The sequence below is a fragment of the Chrysemys picta genome, chromosome 7 (assembly GCF_011386835.1).
Source record: "Chrysemys picta bellii isolate R12L10 chromosome 7, ASM1138683v2, whole genome shotgun sequence".
In the NCBI taxonomy this organism is placed as follows: Eukaryota; Metazoa; Chordata; order Testudines; family Emydidae; genus Chrysemys; species Chrysemys picta.
In genome coordinates, this window is record NC_088797.1 from 32,816,786 (window position 1) to 32,829,175 (window position 12,390).

Sequence of the window (12,390 nt, forward strand, 5' to 3'; positions counted from 1 at the left end):
CTGAGAAGTCTGATGGAATGCCTAACATAGTGAATGCTAATGGGAAGGGGGTAGGTTTAGCGGATAAAATAAAAAAAGAACAAGTTAAAAATCACTTAGAAAAGTTAGATGCCTGCAAGTCACCCGGGCCTGATGAAATGCATCCTAGAATACTCAAGGAGCTAATAGAGGAGGTATCTGAGCCTCTAGCTATTATCTTTGGAAAGTCATGGGAGACGGGAGAGATTCCAGAAGACTGGAAAAGGGCAAATATAGTGCCCATCTATAAAAAGGGAAATAAAAACAACCCAGGAAACTACAGACCAGTTAGTTTAACTTCTGTGCCAGGGAAGATAATGGAGCAAGTAATTAAGGAAATCATCTGCAAACACTTGGAAGGTGGTAAGGTGATAGGGAACAGCCAGCATGGATTTGTGAAGAACAAATCATGTCAAACCAATCTGATAGCTTTCTTTGATAGGATAACGAGCCTTGTGGATAAGGGTGAAGCGGTGGATGTGGTATACCTAGACTTTAGTAAGGCATTTGATACGGTCTCGCATGATCTTCTTATCGATAAACTAGGCAAATACAACTTAGATGGGGCTACTATAAGGTGGGTGCATAACTGGCTGGATAACCGTACTCAGAGAGTTGTTATTAATGGTTCCCAATCCTGCTGGAAAGGCGTAACGAGTGGGGTACCACAGGGGTCTGTTTTGGGACCGGCTCTGTTCAATATCTTCATCAACAACTTAGATATTGGCATAGAAAGTACACTTATTAAGTTTGCGGATGATACCAAACTGGGAGGGATTGCAACTACTTTGGAGGACAGGGTCATAATTCAAAATGATCTGGACAAATTGGAGAAATGGTCTGAGTTAAACAGGATGAAGTTTAACAAAGACAAATGCAAAGTGCTCTACTTAGGAAGGAAAAATCAATTTCACACATACAGAATGGGAAAAGACTGTCTAGGAAGGAGTACGGCAGAAAGGGATCTAGGGGTTATAGTGGACCACAAGCTAAATATGAGTCAACAGTGTGATGCTGTTGCAAAAAAAAGCAAACATGATTCTGGGATGTATTAACAGGTGTGTTGTGAGCAAGACACGAGAAGTCATTCTTCCGCTCTACTCTGCTCTGGTTAGGCCTCAGCTGGAGTATTGTGTCCAGTTCTGGGCGCCGCATTTTAAAAAAGATGTGGAGAAATTGGAAAGGGTCCAAAGAAGAGCAACAAGAATGATTAAAGGTCTTGAGAACATGACCTATGAAGGAAGGCTGAAAGAATTGGGTTTGTTTAGTTTGGAAAAGAGAAGACTGAGAGGGGACATGATAGCAGTTTTCAGGTATCTAAAAGGGTGTCATAAGGAGGAGGGAGAGAACTTGTTCACCTTAGCCTCTAAGGATAGAACCAGAAACAATGGGTTTAAACTGCAGCAAGGGAGGTCTAGGTTGGACATTAGGAAAAAGTTCCTAACTGTCAGGGTGGTTAAACACTGGAACAAATTGCCTAGGGAGGTTGTGGAATCTCCGTCTCTGGAGATATTTAAGAGTAGGTTAGATAAATGTCTATCAGGGATGGTCTAGACAGTATTTGGTCCTGCCATGCGGGCAGGGGACTGGACTCGATGACCTCTCGAGGTCCCTTCCAGTCCTATAATCTATGAATATTTCACCCCTCTGACGGTCAGAAACCTTCGTCTAATTTCAAGCCTAAACTTCCCCACGGCCAATTTATATCCATTCGTTCTCGTGTCCACATTAGTACTAAACTGGAATAATTCCTCTCCCTCCCTGGTATTTATCCCTCTGATATATTTAAAGAGAGCAATCATATCCCCCCTCAGCCTTCGTTTTGTCAGACTAAACAGCCCGAGCTCCTCTAGTCTCCTTTTATACGACAGGTTTTCCATTCCTCTGATCATCCTAGTGGCCCTTCTCTGCACCCGTTCCAATTTGAGTTCATCTTTTTTAAACATGGGAGACCAGAACTGCACACAGTACTCCAAATGAGGTCTCACCAGCGCCTTGTACAACGGAAGCAGCACCTCCTTATCCCTACTAGATATACCTCGCCTAATGCATCCCAAGACCGCATTGGCTTTTTTCACCGCCACGTCACATTGTCTACTCATAGTCATCCTTCGGTCTACAAGAACCCCTAGGTCCTTCTCCTCTTCCGTTACCTCTAACCAATGCGTCCCCAGCTTGTAACTAAAATTGTTGTTAGTCATCCCTAAATGCATCACCTTACACTTTTCACTATTAAATTTCATCCTATTTCTGATACTCCAATTCACAAGCTCATTCAAGTCTCCCTGCAGAATATCCCTATCCTCCTCCGAATTGGCAACGCCTCCCACCTTCGTATCATCCGCAAACTTTATCAGTCCACTCCTGCAATCGATTCCGAGGTCAGTTATAAATAGATTAAAAAAAATGGGTCCCAAAACCGAACCCTGAGGAACTCCACTGGTAACCTCCCTCCAACCTGACAGTTCACCCTTCAATACGACCCGCTGCATTCTGCCCATTAACCAATTCCTTATCCACCTCTGGATTTTCATATCGATCCCCATCTTTTCCAGCTTAACCAATAATTCCTCATGGGGTACAGTATCAAATGCTTTACTGAAATCCAGGTATATTAGGTCCACCGCATTTCCCTTATCTAATAAGTCCGTTACTTTCTCGAAGAAGGAGATCAGATTCGTTTGGCACGATCTGCCCTTCGTAAAACCATGTTGTAAATTATCGCACTTGCCATTAACCTCAAGGTCCTCAACTAGTTTCTCTTTCAGAATTTTCTCCAGCACCTTGCACACTACAGATGTTAAACTAACAGGCCTATAGTTACCCGGATCACTTTTTTCCCCTTTCTTAAAAATAGGAACCACATTAGCTATTCTCCAGTCTAACGGAACAACCCCCGAGCTTACAGATTCATTAAATATTATCGCTAACGGGCCTGCTATTTCTCGCGCCAATTCCTTCAATATTCTCGGATGAAGATCGTCCGGTCCTCCCGACTTAGCCCCATTAAGGCGTTCGAGCTTTGTTTCTACCTCGGATACGGTAATCCCCCATTCTGTTTGCCCCTCTTTCAGCTGATTGACTTCCTGGACGTACTGGACGATCCGATTCTGGGCTTTGTCCCCCCAACGGTCATTACGGTGCTGCACACCCACCTCTTCTGCTGTGCGGTTGACTACAGGTACTGAGGGGAGCAGAGGCGAGTGGGCCGCATGGAGAAAAGGGTGGCTGTAAAATAGGAGAGGCCCTTGGCTGTTTGTACAGGAGGAACAGAGGTGAGACAGAGAAGTTAGATTGGCAGATCTGGTTTGAGGGAATCCAGACTCCCAGGTTCTGTCCCAGCTTGGAGAGGCAAGTGGAGTCTAGTGGGTTAGAGCAGGGGGGTCCGGGAACCAGGACTCCAGGGTTCTATCCCCAGTTCTGGGAGGAGAGTGGGGTCTTTGTTAAAGCAAAACCTGGCCTGATCTCTGCAGTCTGCTCTACTTCTTATCTTGGCATCTTGGAGACTGGATGCACTGGTGGGAGCCTCTGTCACCTTGAGATAGTCTCAGGTGGGACAGGAACACTGGCCCGGCCAGAGAGGATCAGAACCGAGCTCCATCTGGTTCAGTATCCTGTCTCCGGCTGTGGCCAGTACCGCATGCTTCAGAGCAAGGAGTAAGGACCCAGCAAAGCGCAGCCGTGGATCATCTGTCTCCTGTGAAGGCTGCGATCCCATCTTGGCGGGGGGGCTGAGGAATAACCCTGCCGTGCGGGGACTCTTCCTGGCTCCTTTAGCCCTCCTATCACACCCCACCCCCACACTGGTTCTGTCACTACCATCTCGCCCCTCAGGCCCCTGTACCTCCCCGTTCGCGTGCTCATCACGGCCGAGACCTTCACCTTGTCCAGCAACATCATTGTGGATACTTCGATCTTCCTGCTCAGGTAGGCGTCCTTCAGCTGGGGACAACCCAAGAGAGCTGCCCTCTCCAGGGAGGGCCTGTCTCTCCCTGGGCTGGTGAGATCAGGGGGCTTGAGACCTGTTCTCTCTGGGCCGAGCCTGGGCTGCTCACAATAACCAAGTGCTGGCTTGTGTGGAAGAAGTTGGGGTCAGCAGCTCTGGAGCTGCCATCGTACGGGTGCCTGGATGCCATGGTGGTGGGCGCAGTAGAAGGAGCCCAGTATGATGGAATCCTGAGTGATTTCTCTGCCGATGTCTACTCCAGTTACCTGGGGTGTAGCCGTGAACTGCTGGGCCGGGTGCGCTTATTGCAGGAGTCTCACCCCAGCATGCACAGTCTCTTCACACCAGCTGGCACCCTGTATTCCATTCCCTGCCCCCCTGAGCCAGCCAGTCTCCCCACCCTCGGGCCAGGCAGAGCCGGCACCGCTAGAAGGCCCTATATCCAGTTGTCCATCCTCTCGAGCCAGCCAATCCCACTGTTCTGGGGCCAGATCAGAGCCAGCGCCCCTAGAGAGGAAAGGCCCCTGTGCCATTCCCTGTCTTCCCACACTGGGCTGGATTGGCACCAATGCCCTCTAGAGGGGAAGGGACCCATGTCCTATTCCTTGAGCCACCACTCCCCGGCGCTTACTCCCTTGGCCCAGGGTGGGAGTCAGGGTCCGTGTAACAGGGCCAGAAGGCCCTGCTAATACTTATTGCACTGTGTGGGGCCCTTGGGTTCATAGTTACTGTACAGTGATGGACAAGATCTTGATTGTATTCGATCTGGCTGGCATGTGCCTACTGGAGGGGCGGCAGGGTTTAAGTCACTCTCCCCTTCCCCCAGGTTTATTCTGGATGACTCTGCCATCTACCTGTCTGACAAATGCGACGTGGAGCCGGTCGATCTGCGGAAGGGTAAGAGCTGGATGGGCCGCATGTCCGTCCTTCTGCTGTGCTCTGGGCACTGAAAACAGCAGCAATTTGAAAGGCTGCTGGGGAGCAGCAGGTGTCCCTCAAGCATCATGCCCCCATAGCCCCTCAGGCTGGGCTCTCGGCAGGTCTTTCAAGATAAGCAAGCTTGCGCCTGGTCAGTATTTGGATGAGGGAGCTGGTGCTCATAGCCCAGCATGGTGGCAGGCGGCTCTGTAGAAGACACAACGTATTGCTTAACAATTTTCCATCTGTGGATTTCAAGGGGCTTCCCAAATGTTTGAATGGATTTAACCGTCCCCCATCCTGGGTGTGTTAATTGCTGCAGGGAAACTAATGCCCAAATTAGAGAGAGAACGTGGAGCAGAACCCAGGAGTCCCGACTCCCAGCCCCCGCTGCTCCAACCCACCAGGCCCCCCACTCCCTTCCCAGAGCCCAGGATAGACCCAGGGATCCAGTCAGGCTGAATCTCTGCTCTCCCTTGGCCTCAGATTACGTGTGTGTCCTGGACGTGGATCTACTTGAGCTGGTCATCACCACGTGGAAGGGGAGCGCCGACGGGAAGCTGGTGAGGCTCAGCCCAGCCAGAAAGGGTGGGGTGGGGGCAGGCCTGGTAACTGCAATGGAAATCCCAGGAGAGAACCCCCTCCCCCCCTTAAGAGGTGACTGCGCAGGGTGGGGAGGATACTCCATGTGGCCGAATGCAGTAGGCGGGTGACTTCCCAGCCCTTCTTGTCCGTCGCTGTAGCCTTGCGGTGTGAGAGTCTTCTCCAGTGTAGCTTCTGGTGTTTTCAAAGCAGCCTTGCTGCGTTTTGAGCCTGTGGGACCTAAGCTGCCCCACCTCCCCTCAGGAGCCCTGTGCTGACCTTTCCCAAGGATCTGGGATCCCATTGCTCTAGCTCCCCACCCCAATATGACACGTGCTGTCTCTCATTCGCTTTGTTCCACCCCAGACCCAGCCGCTGTTCGAGCTGCGCTGCTCCAACAACGTGGTGCATCTCCATACCTGTGCCGACTCCTGCGCCATGCTGGCCAACCTTATCCAGTACGTGGTCAACCACGGGGACCTCCACCCGCCACCCCGGCAGGACAGCCCAACGGAGATCGCTGGCCAGAAGGTGCAGGTAGGGAGAGGAAGGCTGGACTGGTGTCATCCCTGGCTGAGAAGGTCAGGCTGGCTTGGTGCCTGGATGGGGGACCTGCATGGGGATCTTCCAAAGCTCTAGCTAAGCAGGGTCATGCCAGTTCAGTGCCTGAATGGGGGGCATGCTCAGGGATCTTTCGTAGTTTAGGTAGGTGGGGTTGAGCCAGTTTGGGGCATGGCTGGAGGACTGAGATCCAATACCTGAAGCTGCACCAATCAGAGGAGAAATAAGGCACACTTTTTTTTTTTTCTTTTTTAGCAGGGAGAGATTCACCATTGCAGCAACTTATGCGGGGTGGGCTCCAGCCTTTGAGGGTCTTTAAATCAAGACTCTGTGTTTGTCTCTGAGCTACACTCTAGCTCAACCATCAGATCTGGGCTGGATGCAGTGATCTCATGGGGAAGTTCTCTGGCTTGCATTTTGCGGGAGCTTGGACAGGATGATCTGATGGTCGGACCTTAAAAGCTGTGAAGGAAAGGCATATGCTGGAGGGACGGGGGGAGTTCAGTAGGTGGTGCTCTGCCCTAGCAATCAGAGCAGACTCTTGCGGCGCTAGGGGGCACTGTTCTTCAGGACAGGAGGGCCCAGGCAGTGTTTCCTCTAATTTTTTTACGTCCACGTGTGGAGCGAATTTTATAACAAAATTCATGTGGTGGGGGTGGGACCGAGGGGTTCAGAGTGTGGGAGGGGGCTCAGGGCTGGGACAGAGGGTTGGGATGAGGGCTCAGATGGGGCTGGGGATGAGTTTGGGGTGCAGGAGAGGGCTCAGGGCTGGGGCAGAGGGTTGGAGTGCGGGGGGAGTGCAGGCTCTGGGGTGGGGCCAGGGATGAGGGGTTTGGAGTGCAGGCTGCCCCAGGGCTTTAGTGAGGAGACAGGACTCCCACCAGCTCTCTCCCCAGCTGCGGCAGCTCCAGCTGGGCTGGGCTGAGGGAGGGGCTCCTCTCCCCCCAGCCGAGGCAGGTCAATGCTGGGGCCGGTGCGGCTTAATAGGTGGCTGCGCAGCTTAGAGAGAACTTAGCGCAGTAGAGGGTGTCTCCCCTGGCCGTCAGCACTGACCCGAGTGCCCCCGCACAGTGCTAGTGTGTGCTGTGCCCCAGGGAGCAGGGTGGGGCTACTCTCCCTTGGCAGTGCTGATCCATGGGTACCCATCACTCGGTACATAACACCCCCTGGTTCTTGTTGGCCCCCAGCTGTCAGAGAGCCCGGCCTCGCTGCCCTCCTGCCTGCCCGCCGAGACGGCCACCATTAACCAGCGGGACCTGACTGACGCCCTCATCGACACCGACCGCAGCCTGAGGGACCTGACATTAGAGTCTGGTAAGGGCTGCCAGTGAGAGCCTGGGGAGCTGAGGGGACCATGCTGTCCCCTCGCTGCCTCTTCAACTCCTTGGGGGCCACTGGGCACGGTGGGGGGCAGAGGGGAAGGGTTGGAGACTGGGTGGCATGTGGCTGCATCACTCCTGCTGCAGAGCTAGAGAAATGAGTGTCACCCCTAGCTCCCAAATCGTCAGCTGGCTGAATGGGCTAATCTGGGGCTGGAGGGGCCTATTGGCCTGATCCGGGGCTCGGGAGGGAAATGTGGGGCGGGAGGAACCTGTTGGCCTAATCCAGGGCAGGGTGGATGTCGGGTGGGATGGCAGGAGTATCTCATTGGGGTCGATCTCACCCATGTCCCTCTCCCCTCCCAGGAGAGGCCGGGCAGTTGCACCAAACCTCCCCCGTTTCAGTGTATCTCTTCCCAGGGGAGAACAGTGCTGGGGGCAAGCCCTGCCACCCACCCCCTGCAGCCCTGCCCCCGGCCCCCATGGAAGTGGGGCTAGATTTCTGCTCCTCGGAGGGCAGCGAGGAGGAGAGCGAGGCCACCGACAATGACGACTTCTGCATCCTGGACGCGCCCGGCATGGGCATCCCAGTAAGGGGAGGCAGAGCCTGTGGGGGCCGAGGGCAATGGGGATGGGAGACCGAGGGGAAGCTGTGAGGCCTGGGGGGCTATGACTGATATGGGGTGGGGCTTTGGGGTCCATGGGGAGCTGGGAGGGAGAGGTTGGGGGTGGGGCAGGGCTGGGCCGGGTCCAAATGCCTGGATTTTTTTTTAGGAAGGATTAAGTAGTGGGATATTGGGGGCGGGGCTTGGACACCTGGGTCCACTGATTGCTCTGAGGCCTGCCTCTGTGTGTGTCTCACCCACCCTCAGCCAAAGGACGGAGAGCCAGTTGTGACAAAGCTGCTGGAAGGGCCAGTGCCCATCAAGGACGGCTACTTCTCGCGCCCGCTGGGCAGCACAGACCTGCTGAAGGCCCCGGCACACTTCCCATTGCCCGAGAGCCGGGTCATGCTGCGTGAGATCTCAGTGGTCTGGCACCTTTATGGAGGGCGGGATTTTGGGGTCGGGCGTGCCCCCCCAGGACATGCCCACTCACCCAGGTGAGACCTCGCTACCTGGCAGGCACGGCCTGCCCTGGGGCTGGGCTGGGCTGAGCAGCTCTGACCCTCTCTCTCCCCTACCCTGCAGGATGAGGCCCGGCCTGTCGAGCGCCCGCAGCTCCCCTTCCCGCTCCTCCATGGCCAACCGGCCCCAGAACACCTGGCGCACACAGGGCGGGACCGGGCGCCTCCATGACCTGCTCATGGAGATACAGCTCACCAAGGTGAGGGCGGGGGTGTGTGTGTGAGTGGGTGGGGCTTACGTCCATCCCACAAAGGCTCTTCTGAGGATCTCCCTGCCACAGGATAGCGGCTGGGTAGGCCCATTGGTCTGACCTCCTTGTCATAGACATGATGTTCAACTCCCCCGACGCTATAGAGCCGCGTTCTGCTCCCAGCCCTTCTGCGCGGGGGTGTCTGGCTTGGCAGGGACCCCCCCACACACGCTATCATCAAGCCTTAGCCTCTTCCCCTCCCTCCAGGTGAGCTTCCAGCATGAGACCTATCCCAGTGGGGCAGAGAAGCTGCCCACGGAGCTGGAGGAGCAGCCAGTGTCGCGGCAGGTGTTCATCGTGCAGGAGTTGGAGATCCGGGACCGGCTGGCCTCCTCCCAGATCAACAAGTTCCTCTACCTGTACACCAGCGAGAAGATGCCACGCCGGGCCCACTCCAACATGGTACTGCCAGGGGGCTGACAGAGGGATGGGTAAGGGGCAAGGGGTGGGGGCTGGGGTGGGATGAGGGCAGATACTAGGGAGTTGCATGAGGTGAGTGCTGGGGCTTAAGGAGAGGTTGTGGGGTAGGATCCAGGCCTGGGTTAGGGGGAGTTCTGAGGGCTGTTGATGTGGGGCAGCCACTGCAGCTGGGGGATGGGGAAGGTATTTGGGGTGGGCATGAAGAGAGGGGGTTGGTGTGGGGTGGGCACTGGGGTCGGGAGGGGGGCAGTGAGCTCTGTATAGGGGTGGGCTCTGGGGGGAGGGGTGGGATCTGGGCAGGGGCAGGGGCAGGGCTCTGGGGGGAGGGGTGGGATCTGGGCAGGGGGAGGGCTCTGGGGGCAGCGTTTTGGTGTGGGATGGGTGCTGGGGCTGGGTGTGAGATCTGAACTGGGGGAGGGCTGCGGTGCTTGCTCCATCCCTGCTGAGGGAGGTCAGTGGACCGTACACCTCCCTTCCTCCCCCCTGTGAGTGACGGACATCTCCCCTCACAGCTTACCATCAAGGCCCTTCATGTCTGCCCTGAGGCCGGGCTGGGCGGCCCCGAGTGCTGCCTGCGTGTCTCCCTCTTGCCGCTGCGCCTCAACATCGACCAGGTGAGGGGGGCTGCAGATAGCTCCATGGGCCCTGCCTAGAGACTCCCTGCCCTGGCCCCACACCCTGGGGGAGCCCTGATCCAGATACATTCCTTCCCCCCCCCCCCGGTCCCTAATGACCTGGTTCTGAATTCAGACCAGCACCCCCTCGAGGGGAAAGGCCTTGTATGCCAGTTCCCTGCTGTGGGGCTGGATCAGAGCTGGTGCCCCCTAGAGCAGAAAGGCCTGTGTCTACAGGTATGAATGGATCAGCTTTCTCTCCTAGAGCTCCAACTTCCTGGGCTTCAGAATTGTCCCTCCCCATTCAAGGATTCCCCCACCTCCCACCCACTCCTTTCCGAATGATGGGCTCTGACTCTGCCTGGCGCTCCCTTGGCCTGAGCGATTTTCCAGCATCTGGTGTCTTTCCGAGTTATCATCTCCAAGAGGAGGAGAAATGGATGATGCGAGGGGGGGGGCAAGTTCTCTGTTGCAATCCTGTCCGTTTACAAAGAACGTCCCCACAGTCAGGGGTGAAAGTAATATTAAATTCTTACCGGTACGGGGGCCAGCTCCAGCCCCCGGAAGGGGCAGGGCCTCAGGCAGAAGGGGTGGGCTGGGGGATCAGGGGCTCCGGCAGCAATTTAAAAGGGTCTGGGGCTCCAGTGCTGCTGCAGCGGTGGCTGGGAGCATAGGCGCCAACTTTCCCCGGCGCCGGTGGGAGCTTGCGCCCCCCTGGCCCTGCCCCCCACTCCACCCTTTCCCCACCCCTGCCTTGCCCCCATTACAACCCCTTCCCCAAAGTCCCCACCCTAAGTCCGCCCCCTCCCTGCCCTATTGGATCCCTTCCCCAAATCCCTGCCCTGGCGCCACCTCTTCCCGAGCGCACCGCGTTCCCCCTCCTCCCCCCTCCCTCCCAGCTGTGCAAAACAGCTGTTTCGTGGCGCAAGCACTGGGAAGGAGGGGGAAGAAGTGGGCAGGCGGTGCGCTCAGGGGAGGAGGCGGAGCGGAGCTGGGCGGGGAGTTGCTGGTGGGTACTGAGCACCCACCAATTTTTCCCTGTGGGTGCTCCAGCCCCGGAGCACCCATGGAGTCAGCACCTATGGCTGGGAGTCCCGGGCCCTATTAAATCGCTGGCCCCGGGGCAGCTGCCCCTTTTGCCTCCCCCATCGGCGGCTCTGCTGGTAGGATTCCTACCGGCAGAGCTGCCCACAGGGAAGGGGTAGCGACGTTAAAACACTGCCGCAGCAGCGCTTTAACATGTGCTGTATACGGGATGGTACCGGCTTCTTACCGGTGTGCCGTACAGGCCCACTTTCACCCCTGCCCACAGTCCTGTGTCCCTGATCACAGCAGGAACCAACAGCTCACAATTTCCAAGTCTGTCTCTCCAGCTAGCCCCATGTCCAAGGAGCTCTGTCCCCCTCCTGTCTTCCAGGGCCACACTCACCTCCGCTTCTCTTGCTGTCTCCTGGCTCTCTGCCTCGCACACACACCCAGCTTGCCAAGCAATCCCCCAGCCCCTATATTTGCAGGCGGTCTGGAAACCCCACAGGGCTCAGGCCTGCGGCCTTGGGCAGTGGCTTCTATTGTTTCCAGCTCTTTCCCTCATAAAGGGGCTTAACTTCTCCTTCCATTTAGCCTGAAAGAAGGGTAATTAGTGCAGCCAGGTCTGTGACTGAGGGCTGTCCACCTTCCGGTATAACACTGCCTGTTGCTGCCTCTCCCCCCCCACCAGGATGCCTTGTTTTTCCTGAAGGATTTCTTCACCAGCCTGGCTGTCAGCATTAACCCTGTGTTGCCCATGGAGGCTGGGACAGAAGGTAAGTTGAAGAGTAGCCCAGAGGTGCTGGCTGGCTCGGGAGGGATAAAGCTTCCTCTTCTGAGGATCTTCTGGATCTTTGTAGCCCCGGCATAAACTTTCCTCGTGCTGGGGAAACTGAGGCAGGGGGACAGACTCTCGGGCCACGTGAGCATCTGGCCACACCAAGTGTTACAGTGACTATAACCTGGGCTCCTGACAGCTTTTCATGGGCTTTGCCCGCTACACTACCACCTGTCACCACAAGATGGGGGTGTTGCTAAGGCCTGAGCTGCCAAGAGCATGTACAACCTGCTGAGTTAGAGGAGGAACCTGAGATGGGTGGGGGGGAAGGGAGGTGAAGCCCCTGCTCCTTGACCACCTTTTTTTCTCTCCCCTCCCCCCAATAGCCCGCTCAGATCCAGGGGTCCGAGCCAGCCCAGCCACCGAGTCCGAATCCCTGGGGAAGGAGCAGGAAGGGAGCCGGGGGCCAGGGTTGGTGGGAGTAGAAATGACAGCTTCTGTGGAGACCACACTGAGCGAAAACAGCTCCTCCTCCAATGCCTCGTCCTCCACGGACCAACCCATCTACTTCAGGTATGAGATGCTGCTGCCTCTGGGGTGGGCGCAGGGGGTGCTGCAAAGGGGAATCTTATTTCAAATTGAAGCGGTGGGTGGGGGAACACGAGGGGTTAAGGAGGCAGAACAGAAATGATGGAAGGTAGAATTACGGCCTGGATCATGGAGTTTCCCACCGCCTGATCCGTAGAGGAGGTACCGGGGGGACCATCAATGACCACGCAGCAGCAGGACCTTAGTTACACATTTTGTCTGGCAGAGTGCTTCATATTGATC

General features: G+C 55.9%; 1 protein-coding gene across 5 annotated transcripts in view; it reads left to right on the plus strand.

Moving 5' to 3' along the window:
* ATG2A (autophagy related 2A) overlaps positions 1–12,390 on the plus strand; it is a 42,269-nt gene that overhangs the window by 25,987 nt on the left and 3,892 nt on the right. For 2 of the 5 annotated variants that reach the window (XR_010589081.1, XM_005307909.5), the window contains exons 24-36: positions 3,093–3,199; positions 3,853–3,945; positions 4,791–4,861; positions 5,369–5,445; positions 5,831–6,001; positions 7,213–7,339; positions 7,711–7,934; positions 8,217–8,446; positions 8,535–8,670; positions 8,929–9,123; positions 9,654–9,755; positions 11,473–11,557; positions 11,946–12,132. Coding sequence is in view for 3 of the 5 variants with exons in the window: in XM_005307909.5 (XP_005307966.2) it covers positions 3,093–3,199; positions 3,853–3,945; positions 4,791–4,861; positions 5,369–5,445; positions 5,831–6,001; positions 7,213–7,339; positions 7,711–7,934; positions 8,217–8,446; positions 8,535–8,670; positions 8,929–9,123; positions 9,654–9,755; positions 11,473–11,557; positions 11,946–12,132 (1,805 nt within the window). In the remaining 2 variants the exon portion in view is untranslated. The remainder of the gene's footprint in view (positions 1–3,092; positions 3,200–3,852; positions 3,946–4,790; positions 4,862–5,368; positions 5,446–5,830; positions 6,002–7,212; positions 7,340–7,710; positions 7,935–8,216; positions 8,447–8,534; positions 8,671–8,928; positions 9,124–9,653; positions 9,756–11,472; positions 11,558–11,945; positions 12,133–12,390) is intronic. The other 3 variants (XR_010589082.1, XM_024100286.3, XM_042849682.2) reach the window with 2 other exon arrangements.